Genomic DNA, 18,271 nt, shown 5'->3' on the forward strand with positions numbered 1-18,271 from the left:
TGAGGTGATTCGATCTAAATGATTTGCGTTAAAACTTATGAAACTTGGACAGAAGCTTACCTCTAAAATAAATAAATGTATGAAAAAAAGGTAGAGTTATTTTTTTCATTCTGTATTTTACTCATACATGGACTTAAACCCTTTGTACAGTCAAAATAACAGTTTTAACACCAACAGCAGCAATTGCAAGCGACGCTGGGTTTAAAAGAAGTCTTCACGATTTTTTTTATATATCCCTGGCAATCTTCGATTTAAATTAGACTCTGACATTGAGGGGAACAAATACCATTGATAACTTGTCTTCTTTTAATACATTTAGATATAGTACGTGTATCTCATATAAAGCCTCATTTATAGAAAGTTATACATAGTTTTTTGTGTCAAGGAAATATTTGGATTAAAGAAATATTTGGTGGAGGAGGAGGAGAGAGAGAGACTTATATATTTCGCCGTATTTGTCTCATGATACAACAAATGTACTACTGTCAAAATGTGATGGAAGGAAATGTTTTCCCTTCGCTTTATACAGCAGGCTATTCCAAAGTGTAATGATATTAGTTGCAAACATTTTTTTCTATCGGTAAGAAATGGTATACAGTTCGAAATCTACATTAAGTTATAATACATTTAAAGTAAGATTATTGCATTGCTAAACGTTTCTCAATCAAGATAAAACGTTACAACCAATGCTATTTTTTACGACTACATAAGTTTTATGTAAAGTAGATAGATATAGGAAGATGTTGTATGAGTGACAATGAGACAACTCTCCATCCAAATAACAATTTATAAAAGTAAACCATTATAGGTCGAGGTACGGCCTTCAACACAGAGCCTTTGCTCACACCGAACAGCAAGCTATAAAGCTATAAAGCTATAAAGATAATTCACGTTCCATTGAACTAGTTAAGGGTATTGTTTATGTTTTTTTTTTTAACATTTTATAAGATCAAATTTGAAATGTTATTAATTACGCAATTAGTATTAAATAAAATATATAATAATTAACATAACTTGCTTTAATTAACAAGTGAAATGTTTCCAATCCAATCTTTCCAATCTAATATAGTACAAAGGGTGACAAGGTTATAGAAATATGATCACTACAGGTCGTCTTTCGGCTGACAGTAAAAAAAAAATCCCAAAGTGGGATATCCGTTTGGTTGTTACTTGCGATGTACAAGTACGCAACCAACTAATAATCAATCCAATCTTGTATTTTTTTTTATCTCGCATTTTTTTTTTATATAAAATTATTTCAACTCAAAATAATAAACGAAATAATTTTCTGAAATAAAACCCGAAAAACGATATACCATACGATAGATGAAACGCTAAACCATACGATAAACGAAACGCTAAACCATACGATAAACGAAACGTTAAACGCTAAACCATACCATGTTACATACGACAAATAAAACGCTTTACGATACCATGAACCACACGATATACAAAACCCTAAACGATGACATTTACCATACGATGAACGAACGATGAACGTACGCTGACCGAACGTTGTACGAACGCTATACGAATGATGTACGAACGATGACCGAACGCTATACGAACGATTCCCGAACGCTGTACGTACGATTCCCGAATGAAAAAAGTGTTAACTTTTACGTTACAGGGACTGTATGAGATGAATGTACGTTTGATGTCAATTGAAATTTTAGCAATATACCTAATGTTAGATGTTTATTTTATAATATGTTTGCAAATAGTAAAAGAAGAAATTTCGTCCGATATTCATGATAATCATGATAATGATAAGAATACAATTTGACATATGCCATTGGATTATCATTAATAGATATTGTCAACCACATAACGATACGGATCCGTCATGATTAAATACGTAATTCTCATTACAACAAATGTGTAATAGTATCATCCCGAGGGGTTCATCAGCTCAGTAGTCAATGCTTCGGTACTGACAATATATATATATAACATATTTTCGCAAATTCCCCTTTGATATAAGACATTATCAAAAATCTAAGGTTCCAACTCCTCCTGGCAAAATTGAATTGAGGTGAATAAGGATATTTTCTTTTCGAAATACTTATTTTCTTCCCCGGGAGAATATATTGCCTTATCTCTTTTTCTCAACACCTTTCAGAATTGTGAGTCTGCAATGCTCTTCAACTTTGTACATTATTTGGCCTTTTTAATCTTTTTTATTCAAGCATCGTTTTTTAGACGAAACACGCGCCTGACATACAATATTTTAATCCTGGTATTTAAAGTGAGTTTATTTGATCATAAAAGTCTCAACGCTTCAACCTATTTATACATTACAGGCTTATAAATGTTTAAGTTTGAGCATTCCTGACGAAGGCTAATCCAGGAAAGAGATTAAGACGCTTGAAAGTTATAAAATGTTTTTTTTTATTTGAAAGTACAAACGTGTAGACTAGTATCATCCAGTACACAGGGTAATACAGATGCAAAAGAGAGGCAATTAAAGACAAACAACAGTAGACTTAAAACAACATAGAACACTATATATTGAGCAACACCACCCAAAACCGGTGGTGATCTAAAATGCTTCGGAAGGGGTAAGTAGATCTTGCCACACATGTGTCACCCATAGACACACATTTCATATTGCAAGTTAATAACATAAAAGATAGTTTCTGAACAATTGAGAAGTGTATATCACTTGATTACAATTGAGCGTATGAGCAGAGTCATTATATTCAGGGTTCCATGATACTGCGAGATGTCTTTCATATGGAATTACTGTCTCTCTCATTAATTATATAAAATTTCATTTCAATTTATCTTGTTAACCTCATTAATAAACGCTAATTTAATATAATACACATGTCCAGTATTTTTGTCATATTTTTGATTTTTGATTACAAACATGTATACATTATATCTTTTTTAAATAAATCATATCAATAGTATCAAAAATGCGTGCTATATTTCTTTTCAAATGTGAGTGAATTTAATATAAAAACAATCAAGTACAATGCAAAAAGAGATTTGAATCTTGTCGTTACAAAAGAAGCACAGTATTGAAACTTTTTAGATATTCTTCACTGGTCGAGTTCTAATTGTTGTAAAATGTTGCTTTCATTAACAAGAGAGTCTTCTTATATTACTTAATGTTCTGCTAAGCACTAAAAAAAATAATATTTTTAAACCTTCTTATTTATCGTTGAACAGATGGTGTTAACTGTAGCAATTTGACCATGATATTTTATGGTCATGAGGATCAGTTTGTGTCTGTTATCAAACTAACTTTAACATACTTATAGAAGATCAATTTTAATTTTCAAATTTGATGGCACATTTCAAAATTGTGTAATAAGAAGAGAAGAAGATGTTTCGGATTAGGTAAGTTTATCATTTGTAAATTCTGAAGAACATCTTTCCCGCATCGACCTGTTATTTTAACGATAAATAATTTTGATACATATTTCATTGACTTTTGTAGTTTAATGATGACAAAATGTCGTAAACAACCAAAACAAACAAATGAGGAAATCGTATAAACTCAAAAAGGATGGACAACCCATTTCGTCGACAGGGTAATTGCCTCATACTATGCCTGCACCTACTACTGATGTATGTTGAGACATTCAAGTAAGTCACGATAGAAAGTAGGACACCATTGGTAAATTCACAGACCAGACAAATATTCATGTATTGTAGTAACTAATATAAAAAAGGTATATGAGGTATGATTGCCAATGAGACAACAATCCACCAAAGTTCAAATAAAGTGAATTTAAGGAATTTAAGGCAACCTTACGGCCTTCATCAATGAGAAAAATCCATACCGTATAGTCGACTATAAAGGGCCCCGACATGAAAAATATGAAACAATTCAATTGAGAAAACTAACGGCCTAATTCATAACAACACAATTAATGAAAAACAAATATGACAGACATAAACCAACCACAACCAATGAACTACAGGCTCCTGACTTGGGACAGGCACATAAAGAATGTGGCGGGGTTAAACATGTTTTTGAGCGATCAACCCTCTTCCTAACCTAGGAGAGTGGTGTACAAGCACAACATACGATCAAACTATCAAAATCAGCTGAAAAAGGCTTAACTCATCAGATTGATACAAAGCAGAAAAAACATCAAATATAAACACAGACCGGACGTGGCAGGGTATTTATCCATCCCTCATCCCTAACAACAAAAAGGACACTAAGTACAGATCTAAGAATACTCGCAGTTACTGACAGCTAGTTCAAAGCCTCTAACAACTAATAAAAAAAATCATACATCTAAGACTAAACTATCAATCAGTACACATCCAACATCCATTTGATTTAATGTACAGATATCATTAACAGCCAGAGAAAAACATGACCTTGTGCAATGCCAAAATAAAGGATCGACATATTGTAGTACCTTTAAAGTGCATATGTGTATAACAAAATGTTTAGTATGATTTTAATTTACTGATAACAAAATCAATATTTATACCAATACAAACGATATTCAAAGATCTAATTACAGTGTTGAATTGGTTACCTTTTAGAATAAGTTTATTTAAAGGATTTACCCGATCGTAAATAGATTTCCGAGCTCGATAACCAAAACCACTTGAAATTTAGGATGTGCTATTCCGTCTGAAATAAGTGTTTTACAGGTACAGCCAAACATGCAAACCAAATCTTTGTATCTATGGAAGAATTTAGTAGAGGTTTTACGTAATTTGTGGTAACGAAATCCTTGACTTAATAATTTACCAGTAATACATAGATTACGCTCATTGAAATCCAAAACTTCACTACAGATACTGGCATAACGAACGAGTTAGGATATATAAACACCGTTTGATGGTTCCAAAGCAACATCACTGTCCAAAAAGGAAAATTATCAATAAGTAAAGAAAAAGCATCCCTTTTGTCGTAAATTTTTGTGAAAAGTTTAGTATGAGTACACAAAGTTTGATATTACCAACAGTTCATGAAGCGTAACACATAACAATTGGAAACATGGCAATACTAAATAATTAGGTGTAAAAAGTAAAAACGAAACCCTTGTTTATTTTAGTTGAATTAATTAAAATAAAACAAAAAAGAAAAACAATTATAAATAGAAACATGTTAAATATACTACATCTGATGCAGAGAATATGTCCTTTCATATCGACAGTTGTTTGAAAGTCGTTTCAATTTTTGTGCGACTCAATATTGAATACTTACCTAAAGTTATCACATGCGTCCTATTACTTTCTCCAATTTCATTCTTGGACAGTAACCGAACGTAATATCGAGTATTTGGAATTATGCCATACATATTTTTTGACATCCTAATTTCCATTTTATCAATTACAGGTTCTGAACGTTACCACATTTCCTCGTCTTCTGTTTGATATTCTACGAAAAATGTTTGTTGAAGACCCCCGTTATATCCAGGACACCATGATACTACTATATATCTTTCAAATTGAATTACTAACACATTTGAGGGAGGATCTGGCCGATCTGTTTTGTAGAAAAAGTTACTTAATAAGTTTTGCCAAACACAGGACTATGTCATTGTATTGATCAGTATTAGATTCAAACTCTTTCTAAGAGTTTAACCAAATTAATATCGTTACAAGTATGTGATGCACTTTATTTGTCAAAAATACTTTCATAAAGATATCTATACCTAAGCTATTATTTAATATCTAGTACGTTATTGCATTCGATATTCATGAAATGTGTTAATACATAATTTGACAGATGTCGCTGAATTACCACAAAAGCCGCAATTTTTTTCTAAACGTACTGTATAGTCATTATAATCACAACAATGTAACAGTAGAACATACACTGTATGTAGTGTACCAAGAAAAATTAAAAATACAGATACTGAATTAAAATGTATATATATTTCTATATATATAAGTTTAAATTGAAAACAATGTTCAAACCTATGATTGCGTTTGACAAAAACCGCAATTTTTATACGTGTGCATGCAAAACAAATTTCTTGGTAGAGGGGTCTAAATACAGCACAAACAACATTTTCCAAACGACCAAAAAAGTGAAATAGTATATTTAAACAAAACGCATTTGACTAGGTCGAATAACGGATGTTCTTAAACCCTGCTGACTGCCATTGGCGATTGCCAAATAAACGGATCACAAGATGTAACAAAATGGATTATTATTATTAATTGAATACCAAACAAAAAACAATAAACTTGCGGAGAAAAGATGGTATACCGCAAACATGAGGTGCAAAAATTTGTACACCATATCCGTATTTCGACAATTAATGTCTCTTCAGTGATGTTAGGAATCGAAACGGTATTTGGAAGGCCATATAATTTACCTCAATTTATGATATACTCTTGAATTTTGAAGAGTCGAAACAGGATGAACGGATCATATAAACCCGAAGGCAAATATAATACAAGCCCAAACGAAAAAAAAATAAATAAGTCTAAATTGAAAACAACGTTCAAACCTATGATTGCGTTAGATAAAAACCGCAATTTGTATACGTGTGCATGCAAAACAAATTTCCTGGTAGAGGGGTCTAAATACAGCACAAACAACATTTTCCAAAAGACCAAAAAAGTGAAATAGTATATTTAAACAAAACGCATTTGACTGACAGGTCGAACAACGGATGTTCTTAAACCCTGCTATATATACGTAATTTTGATTCCAAAAATGTGAACGTACAACGTTATGTAATTTTAAGAACATGTATAACAAGTATTTAGAAAATACAAAGGCATCTAGATAAACAAGATGAATAACAATATACAATGTAATTAGCTTGAGCTGTCCAAATCTGTTAAATAAATTGAACTAAAGAAAACTGTTCTATGGTTGAACTGTGGGAATCAGTTTAGGTCAGAACTGACCAAAACTGTTATTCTAGATTAAAACTGTCTTCAACAGTTATAGGTTAGAGCTGTGTCTGTCAGAAGCTTTTTAAAGCAACAGGATAACTGCTGAACTGACTGGCCTACAACAGTTTTCCTGACCGTTTTTCGCCGATTTTACAACTGTACATCTGATGCAGAAAAAATGTCCTTTCATATCGACAGTTGTTTGAAAGTCGTTTCAATTTTTGTATGACTTCTCCCTTCAATAATCACAAACAAACAGTTGAATATCCTCACACATTACAATTGATGAAAACCACTTAGAAACTGCGAATTACAAGAAAACATTGCGTGATAATAATAATCATGTTGCGACTCAATATTGAATACTTACCTATAGTTATCACATTCGTCCTATTACTTTCTCCAATTTCATTCTTGGACAGTAACCGAACGTAATATCGAGTGTTTGGAATTATGCCTTACATGATTTTTGACATCCTAATTTCCATTTTATCAATTACAGGTTCTGAACGTTTCCACATTTCCTCGTCTTATGATTGATAGTCTACGAAAAATGTTTGTTGAAGACCGCCGTTATATCCAGGGCACCACGATACTGCCAGATATCTTTCATATGGAATTACTGACACATTTGTCGGAGGCTCTGGCCGATCTGGTTCGTAGAAAAATTATGTAACCTAATAAGTTTGACAAAAAACAGGATTTCTTTTCAGTGTATCAAATAGTATCAGTTTCAAACGTTACAGAAGAATTTAGCCAAATTGATATGGTTATAAATGAGGATGTAATTTAGATGTGAATCACAATTTTGTTATGATATATACATAAGATATCATTAAATACCAATTAAGTTACTAGTACTGCATTTGATATTCATGAAATATGTAATGTACATTATTTGACGGATGTCACTGAATAATAAAAAATGCCGCATTTCTATATACGTAATTTTTATCAAAACAATGTGAAAGTACAACGTTATACATTATTTAGTATTCCAAGTTATTAATACATGCAATGGCTTTTATATTAAATAAAATGAATAATAATATAATTAGATAGCGCTGTCTAAATCTGTTCAATACATAGAACTAGATATTCTATGGTAGAACTGTCAGAATTAGTTTTTGGTTAGACCTTTCCAAAACTGTTTTAAGTTTGCAATACACAGTTAGGAAAACACTTTAAATTGACACTTATAATTTTTAGCCAACCCCTTTCCCGTGCTTCTAACTAACTAATCTTACTGTTTGTGCCATGTAATACATATATATGGAAACAGCTTCTTCTCTAGATTTGATTTCCAATAGTTAAAATGGTCATTTATAATCTCTTTTTGAAGTTATCATGGCAACTATCTGCATTTATTTGATACAAAATATTGAAAAAGAAGCGGAGGCGGGGGGCTTAAAATGTCATTAAGTCCATAGTAGAACTTCAATCCATTTGAGAGATACCTTTTTTTGAAACATTGACATTTATCTATCAAGAGATCAAACAAAAATCATAAGCATTTCTCCTCATCCTTTCATAAATTTAGATTGAAAAGTTCGAGAGAAAACAAATTGTTGGAAAATATTACAATACTTTCTCGACTGTAATGCATGCAAAACAGTCTTCATAGTCTTATGACTCCATTTTAAAGGCTGCATTATTCTTTAGCAACCAAAAACTTAATTTTATTACACAATAAAATTCACTAGGACCAAAATGCGAAACTTAACTTTGATTTGCTACTTTAAAACGAAACATTTTTTTTTGCTAATTTCCATTTTAGATAATGTTGCGTGCTCTGTTAGCTACAACAAGTAAATTGGTCTCTTTCGAAAATTGGTTCAGTTATAAATATCAATGAAGGTTAGCAGTTATCGCTAAAATGCGATAAAAAGTAATTTGAAGAATCATACAAATTCAAACCAAAAATCGCCTTTTTTGGTTAAATTTCTAACATTTGTCATCTTGTTTCTGTCTTTTCATATTTGGAATCTTTAAATAACCTTTTCAGTCGATAGATTGTACACGATGTAGCTCCTTTAAAGCACTAGAATGACAATTTTGATGTGTTAATATAAAAATAAGAAGATGAGGTATGATTGCCAATGAGACAACTCTCAACAAGAGACCAGATGTCACAGAAATAAACTATAGGTCACCGTACGGCCTTCAAAAATGAGTAAAACACATACAGCATAGTTAGCTATAAAAGGTCCCGAAATTACAAATGTAAAACAATTCAAACGAGAAAACTAACGACCTGATTTATGTACAAAATAGTTCACCAAAGCCTTGGTTTGAAAGAGTGAACCAATTTATAACAGAGGGGACAATTAACTTAATTTATGCCAAAATGTAACATTATGCCTTGCAAAAAAATTGAACTTTAATTCATTTGCATGAAAAAAATATAAAGCGTTCCATACTGAGATTTTACATAAAGCGTAATCATTCCGTTAAAAGTTGTAAGCAATGGAAGATAAATTTAAGACTGAAACAAGTCTTTGTGTCAAAATGGTTGTATTTGGTTGATTAGGACAGTAAACAAGTAAATACGTATTTCTACCTAAAAGATTTCCCCAATTCAGAATTTGATTTAGAATCTAAAAATCAACAGAGTTGCGGTATCACTAAATTGTCTTTAAATAAGCAAGCATGTGCTTTTTCTAATTCCATAAGGTAGCAATACTCATAATTTTAAACCACCCTTATTCCTTTACTTCTAGAAAATTAAGCTCACTGTATGTGTCATGTATGTGAATATGTATGGAAACAACATCTTTTATAGATTTGATTTCGAATAGTTAAAATTGTGAAACATAATCTCGTATTGGTGTAGTAATGGAAACTATCTGCATTTATTTGATACAAAATATTTCAAAACAGAGGGGTTACAAAAACAAATGTCACAAATGTCCCCAAATGTTGGTCCAAAGTAGAATTTTAATCAATTTGAGAGCAAACTTTTCTGAAACAATTGACATTTATCTATTAATAGATCAAACAAAAAGCATATGCCTTTCACCTCATTTTTTATAAGTTTGGATTAAAAAGTTCTAGCTAAAAGAATTTGTTTAAAAATATAACAATGATTTCTGTCCGGTAAGGATGCAAACATACGGACAGTCAAACAGAAAAATTGCCTTAAAGTATGCAAAAAAAATCTCTTTATGTTCATAGAAACCCATTTTGAAGGCAAAATTGTTATCTAAAAATTAAATGTATTGCACACTCTGATATGCCGTCCTTTTTTAAGCTTTGTAAACATCAGTGTAATAAAATTCCCTATATATCTATACATAACGCCGAATTAGAGAATAAAAAATACATATTAAGGGCTCTTAAAATTAATCTCCCACGTAAATACACATGTATCGTAACACATGTGCAAGCACTTTGTCGATTTCGCGGCGTTAAAATTGAAATAGAAACTAAAAGAAAAGAGCGGACATTTCTATTTTAATACATAACAAAAAGTATTAATGCATTAGAGCTTTGGAAAAATGTATAAAATTAAGATTAAAAAAAAAAATACGCGAATTCCATTAATGATTTTGCCGCATTAATGTTATGGCAAAACAAGACGTCATACGAATAAAAACTCTCAAGCTGAAGGTTATTTAGTTACGTCAAATTTCTCAATATGTCGCATTAGAATGATGGTTTGAGGTAGACGTTGTTTAATATTCTATTTCATTGCATTATTCGCACATTTATATTTCAGCAAGTCAACATGGTGAACTGTGGAGATGACAGTAGCTTCCGAAATAAAATTGTCAATTAAAATTTTCAAATGTTGGGTTTCAGAATCAAAAAGATTTAACACATATTTTTTTCTGGAGGTTATTTCAGAAATAATTCCTGCCAGCTATAGCTTAATGTAACAGGGAGTAAGAGAAAACAGCCACACACACGGCAAACATAGTCTCGCTTCAGTTTTTTAAAAAACCTTAATTTCACTATTAGAATCGAAATAATTCATGCAAGCCATGGATTTGTAATCATTTTCAAATTTTCGGGAACGTTATATTCTTTAATTCTATTACCCGCTAACGCTCGGGATAAGATTTGAATATAACGATCCAGTTAATGTGAAAATTTCTAAAGAAACATTTTCCTTCGTATCTGCAATTTTCTGAACGTCGTTTCAATTTTCTTATACCCTCCTCCTTATAAAAACACACGCAAACACAAACCTGTTTCAATGTGCTCTCCATATACACATAGTATCATGTGTGAAGACAAATTAAACAGTAATTTATAAGAAAACATGGTTTTATCGGTAAAAGTCTGACCAAACGTTAGATTATTTTAAAGTATCAGTTTCAAAACGTAACCAACGAGTTTAGTCCAATTTATATCGCTACAAGTGTGTAAAGTTTTAGCCATATATCTTAGATTTTTTTAGGTAATGGCGTTCAATATTTATGACATATGCTGCTGGATTATCGCTTATGAACATTGTTGACAACGTAAAAATCCCGTCTTTATCAAGTACCTAATTCTGCGTACCACAATGTAAATTTAGAACATTAAACTATTCAGTTTACATAGTAAATATGAAATATAAAGTCTTATAACACAATGCCAAAGATAAGGTTACCGTAAATTTAAAAAAACAGCGTATCTTAAAAGTTAGAGTGAGATTTTGATATTGCTTGATTGTTTAGTTCGATAAATTAAAATACTAGCCGTTGTATTGCTTTTATTATTGATGGTAGTATAAAAATAATAACAAGGTTGAGATCAATGCTCACCTAAAATTATCACATTCGTTGCATTACTTTCTCCAATTTCATTTTTGGACACTACCCGAACGTAATATCGAGTATTTATTGGAACTATGTCATACAGGATTTTAGACATCCTTATCTCCTTTTTATCAATTACAGGTACTGAACGTCTCCATATGTCCTCGTCTTCTGATTGATATTCTACGAAACATTTCTGTGGGAGACCTCCGTTATATCCTGGATACCACGATACTTCCAGATTCCCTTTACGAAAAACTACTGACACATCTGTGGGAGGCTCAGGGGGATCTGTTTTGTAGGAAAATTAAGTTACTTAAGAAGTTTGACTAAACGTTGAATAATTTAACAGTATCAGTGTCAAAACGTAACCAACGAGTTAAGTCCAATTTATATCGCTACAAGTGTGTAATGTTCTTCAGACATATACCTAAGATGTTATTAAGTAATGGCGTTTAATATTTATGACAGATGTTGATCGAGTATCAATTATTAACATGGTTGACAACGTAACAATGCCATCATTATCAAGTACGTAATTCTGCGCACAACAATGTGAAACATAATAAATATTAAGCTTACACAGTAAACATAAAGTACAAAGGCTTATATCACAACAGCATATCCTTGCCTTTTTTAAAATAGCATATGTGGAATGGTAAAGTGAGATTTTGATATTGCTTGAGTTGTTCAATTTCGATATGATATAAAGCTAGCCATTGGATTTTTATCATTATTGTTAGTCTTAAAAATAATAACAAGGGTTAAGATTGAGAGTTGTATATGCTAAACCGATTTTATTATGGCAAAATATGTTTTATTTGCCACATTTGGTTGTAAAGTAGCATCATTTGACTAAAACTAGACACCAGTTTGGAAAAAAAATCATTTTGTTTAATCTACCAAAATAAACACCTTCGTAGTATAACTTATATGTATTGTATTCCGTTCAGAAGGATACTTAAATTCCTCGACATGCCGGAATTTGGTAAACAGACACTTTTAGAAGAGTAATATATATTCAAGATGAAAACAAATGTTTATACGATGTCTGCTGTGACGACAAAAACGTCTATTATTACCGGAAAACATGTTCTACGATATTGTTCGGACTTATCTTGAACTGAATTTTAATGTGCGTATTGTTATGCGTTTACTTTTCTACATTGGCTAGATGTATAGGGGGAGGGTTGAGATCTCATAAACATGTTTAACCCCGCCGCATTTTTGCGCCTGTCCCAAGTCAGGAGCATCTAGCCTTTGTTAGTCTTGTATTATTTTTATTTTAGTTTCTTGTGTACAATTTGGAGTTTAGTATAGCGTTCATTATCACTGAACTAGTATATATATTTGTTTAGGGGCCAGCTGAAGGACGCCTCCGGGTGCGGGAATTTCTTGCTGCATTGAAGACCTGTTGGTGACCTTCTGCTGTTATCTGTTCTATGGTCGGGTTGTTGTCTCTTTGACACATTCCCCATTTCCATTCTCAATTTTATCTATTATATTTCTGATATTGGTTCTTTCAGCGGTCACATGGTCAAACATTATTCTTAGAAATGATTAAAGTTTTATCGTATACGGGTATTTGCTAATCAACTTACATGTTAATTTTATCTTCACCGTTAAATCATTACACCCCTTTTCGTTGCACGCTTTCGTTGTATATTCTGTTAAATCTTCTATTTTATCCAGTGTCAGTTGGAATGTTATCTTTATACCTGATACTGTAACGTTTACACCATGGAACACGTCTTGTGTTAGAATCCTCTCCTGTCTTCCATGTATATTCAAAGTCTCGTTTAGTTTTGATATAGTCGTTTGTATTGTGCCATACTTATTGTATAAATGTACTGTCAAATTCATCTTCTGACCGTAACTACCAAACTGGATTGGTTTATTTGCATTCACAAATATCGGTGGAACTAAAATGAAATTAATTAAAAATATTAATTCGTTTGGTACATATGAAAAATTGATATTAACGTATTACCTCTATCATTTATGAGAGCTGTTCCTTTCTGGTATAGGTTTCCATTTGTGCCGTATATACCGTTGGAAGTTCTGCATTTGTAAATGCCATCATTTTCATGTAACTTGTTGTTATTGTTGGATTCCAGCAAAGTTAATGTACCGTCAGGTGTCCCTTGAACATTTCGAATATGTTCATTGAATTCAGACCAGTGCTCCCAATCGGCAAAAGTATAATTTTCAGGATTTCCGTTTGGATTGCAGATAAGTTTTTGCATTTTCTTAGATGCTTCCTTTATTATTCTTGCAACTGGTGAAACTGTGGAACAAAACACAAATCATTGGTTATGTTGTAAATATCCATTTGACAGTATTTATAAAAAAAAGTGGTATACTTTATAAAGATGATAAATGTAAACCTCGTCATTAAATGGAAAGATATAGCTTTCTATTTCCCTTTTATATACCAAAGATTATATAGCTTTTCCAATACCTCATAGAATAAAATAAAACCTAATCTTAGCCTTTCAAAATTGTGTTACTTATATATTTATTGAATGAAATGCTTGAAATTCTTGTCTTTCTGTGAACATATGTGTTTGTCAACTTTCTGTCGGTCATAGTATCTCTGCAGTTCATGACTAAAAGTTATTGATTGCAGTGTTTGTATCATGAGACCATTTGCATATACATGTATACCATGTATACATGCGACAAGAAAAAACATTAATCATTATTACACGCAAACAATTTACAAATAGTAATAAGTTCTCGCTTGAAAAACTTCAGGAAACAGTATGAATGACAAACACGGAATGGTCAATCAGGGACTCATTTTTATAAGAACTATCATTTACGCTACTGAAAACAATAGTTGTAAGTAATTTGACAATTAAACCTTTTTGCAGACGACCTATATCATACATATAAAACCTACTGGAAACTGCACAATGCGACCTATACTAAATCAGGAATATAAAATTTGTTTTCGGATCGATCCGTTCGTTGATATATTTTATGTTTGATTTTGTCAGGTTTTATGGACTTCCCGCATTTGAAATTACTTTGGAGATCGATTTTTTTTGTTAATACTTTTTTGTTTACTGCTGCCCAAAATCGGAAGGACAGATAATTTGACAATTATAGTTCAAAGTACGGCTTTCAACAAGGATCCTTAGCTCACATCGAACAGCAAGCTATAAAGGGCCCCAAAATGACTAGCGTAAAACAATTCAAACAGGAAAACCAACGGTCTAATCTATATAAAAAGTCAGAAACGAGAAACACTTATGAACCACACCAAAAAACGACAACCACTGAACAACAGAATCCTGACTTAGGACAGGTGCATAAAAATGCACCGGGTTTAAACGTTTTATCAGGCGCAAACCTCCACCCTTACCTGATACAGTAGTGTGACATTACAACATAAAAAGACACACTATAAAATATCAATTGAAATGGCTTTACTCGATAAAAAAAATATTTATCAACATGTATATGGTCGAATGATAGGTAGGTGCTTTGAAGTTCTTAACTAACCGTTTTTATCTTAAATATTTTTGTTTTTGCTTTTTGTAAAAACACTGTATTGTTGTTAATGTGACCCTTTTTTCTTTCTTTCGTAAAGCGTTCATGTTTCAGTTTCTTCAGTAAATGTCTCTACCAAATCAGCTTTTTTTCCATTGGTTGATATAGTAGACCGCTAGATTATTTTTATTTAGGTTTTATAGATTTGTTTTAAATTAACCTTCGTTAACAACATTTGATTGAACAAAATCCCGTTTAAACAGAATCTGAAAAGATTTTGTAAATAATGTATGTACACATGTGGATAAATAGTGTGCAAAATTAAAGTAATAACATTGGAAACCAAATTATGAAAATTATGGAAGAAAGTCACTATGCATGAGGTAAAATCGTTTTCAATTTGTCCTTGGTGCAAACGGTATAACGTCAATATCTAAATTCTTTACTTACACTGAATATCCAACAATACTTCACAAGACCGTGGATTAGCTATAAATACATTGTAGACAGAACATCCAAATGATTGCATGTTGTCTAATTTTGATGGTATGAAGGAAAACGTTAAATTTCCACTTCCAGCTCTCTTAAGTTGTAATCCTTTTATACGCATAACGAACTTTTCTGCTGGTTTATCACTTTTGACATTACAGACGATAGTGAGATTATTTCCGTCGACTCCGCGTACTACTGTTTTTCCATTCATTATAATTGTTCCCTGCACTTTTGCCTTTGGGCATGTTGAAGTTGAACCTAATCAATACAGCATAATTATAATCATTTGAAAAAAAATGAGTTTGAGTAGCAAATAACCAAACGCTTAACCAATAGAAGGTAGTGTTCAACTTATTTAGAACGAGAAAAGGATTAAAGCATGTTTAGAGAAGATTTATAAGTACCGGAATCGATTAGTGATGACAAATTTGCTATACTTGATTCATATAAGTCACTGCTTTAAAAAAAGGGCAGCCATTCGTTCATTTAAATAGTGAACGTAAGCAAATTTTGACTACATTGCTCATACATTTGCAACAATAATGTAGAGAAAAATCATCACAGATACCAGGCATATAATTTGGTATGACACCGGTCGGCCAAGAAAATATTCGCCATGGACATGGATTATGTAGTTATCTATAAACTCGCAAAACATATTTTTCTTGCTATAAGCACGTGCTCTATGCTAAAAAGCCAGCATATTACGTAACTTAGATATTTTTTTTTTTTGAAAGTTCTGAAAAAAAACAACCTTAATTATGTCATATTTGAAATGTGTCATCGAGGCATGCGTATAGTAAATATTTCATTTCACTGAATACATAACAAATAATATTTGTTAGTAATTTCACCATACGATTGTTTACGGTAGATTGAAATGGTGATTTAAATATATTCAGTAAAAGAAGTTATAGTAACAACCAGAATCAGCTGTTTTGTTAATGCGTCATATGATGGTGGCAAATGTTTTCTGAATGAATCACGAATTGACGGTTACGGTTTGTGTTTAAATGACATTCAAGTGTGAGTAGTTAATAGAGCGAGTCAACATGTATGTGTGTGTGTGTGAATGATTGTTTTGAAGTTCTGAACTATTTATTAATACTTTTATTGCGGCTCAATTGTTATGTTATTTTATTATACGAAAACACTACATAATTTAACTCGTCGTATCAAATAAAGATATTCATAGAACAAATGTAGAATAACTAATCCAACAACTCAAATATAGAAACAATATTTAACGAGTAACCAAACAACACATTGATTTGCGAATGCACGTAGAGCATGAGTTAATTATCAGTGTTGTTCGTTCACGAGTTGAATATTTTTCGATATTTTAATTGTTGTATTAGTTATTCTTTTTATTACATTAACCATGGAGTTTTTAATGGAAATAAAGTAGAAAAGGGAAGGAACTATTTTTTCTACTATTTCTTAATTTGTGTTGATGCAACGTCATCGATATCGTCTTGATAACACCCATTGTTGTATGACGTCAAAGGAGTGAAATTATCGCATTTAATTCACATGTGAAATTATCGGTTTTTACTTCACTTGAAAATCAGGGTAATTCATTACAACCAATGATTTTAATGGAATTAAGTAGAACAGGGAAAGAACTATTTTTTTTTACTATTTCTTAATTTGTAACAAAGTAGCGACATGAGAGTAATCGCAGTCACCATGGTTACTGACACCTAGTCCAAAGCCAATAACAACCAATAAAACAGTCATGTATCAAAGACAAAAATAACAATCAGTTAACATCCAATTGAATTGGTGTAAAGTCGTCATAAACAGTCAGAGAAACACTGTGCTTTAATTTGGAATCCTGTGTGTATTTTTTAGAAAGTAAACAAGGTGCGTTCGTGAATGAAATTAAAAGGATAATACCACGATTGTAATATCGTACACATACGTACACGACTATCATTCTTAACTTTGTTTTATAAAAGAAAAAAGTATATGATATGAGGTTCACAAAGCTAGTATGTTTCTAAGTATTATCCATATTCATGTATTATCATTGAAAAGATCAAATATTGGAAAAAAAGGCAGAGGGTCCCAAAGTGTTTCCAGACTTAGTTAAAAAGTCACGTTAGAATATGACTCAAATGGTAAATTCACAGATTAGTCACCTATTCTGGTATTGTATCAACACGATTAACAGTAAAAGATACTAGTAAGTTGAGAAAGAGCCGAATAGAATCTTCAACTAATTCGAGATTGTCAAGTTTAAATTTCTCCTCCAAACAAACATAAAACAGAGTTAGACATTTGAGTTCAGCCAAGGGATTTGACATCATGAATTTGTTCCTCTATTGTGTTCGTATAACATATATTTATGTTGCAAATTTAGGAAATCGAATCTAATAGTTTTGAATGTTTCCGACTAAAAAACACATGATAATAAAGGAGTTTAGCACACAAAACATAGTGGCATATATTTACGACAGTACTACATTGCATACCTAGTTTCGTAACGTAGATGGATACCGTGCATTAACTATCTGTATCAACTGTTAAACACAAATGTTTTGCAATATTTTGTGTTTTCCATGATGCCTCTTATAAAAACATACACATTTACAATATTTCCCTTAAGAACGTGTATAACCTAAACGAGTATTTACACATGTAAGTAGGATCACAATAAGTCAAAAGCCATACACACTGATGCCAAGATTTAACTA

General features: G+C 31.7%; 1 protein-coding gene across 2 annotated transcripts in view; it reads right to left on the bottom strand.

The window, feature by feature from the left end:
- Positions 1 to 18,271, bottom strand: part of LOC127717467 (uncharacterized) — a 50,700-nt gene that overhangs the window by 23,288 nt on the left and 9,141 nt on the right. The window contains exons 1-2 of one of the 2 annotated variants that reach the window (XM_052223106.1): positions 13,573 to 13,862; positions 13,184 to 13,504 (exon numbers count right to left, since the gene is read on the bottom strand). In XM_052223106.1, coding sequence (XP_052079066.1) covers positions 13,184 to 13,504; positions 13,573 to 13,828 — 577 coding nt within the window. In that variant the 5' untranslated portion in view covers positions 13,829 to 13,862. Of the gene's footprint in view, positions 1 to 13,183; positions 13,505 to 13,572; positions 13,863 to 18,271 lie in introns of those variants that run through there. The other variant, XM_052223105.1, reaches the window with a different exon arrangement.

This window comes from Mytilus californianus, unplaced genomic scaffold (genome assembly GCF_021869535.1).
Source record: "Mytilus californianus isolate M0D057914Y unplaced genomic scaffold, xbMytCali1.0.p SCAF_10, whole genome shotgun sequence".
Taxonomy (NCBI): Eukaryota; Metazoa; Mollusca; class Bivalvia; order Mytilida; family Mytilidae; genus Mytilus; species Mytilus californianus.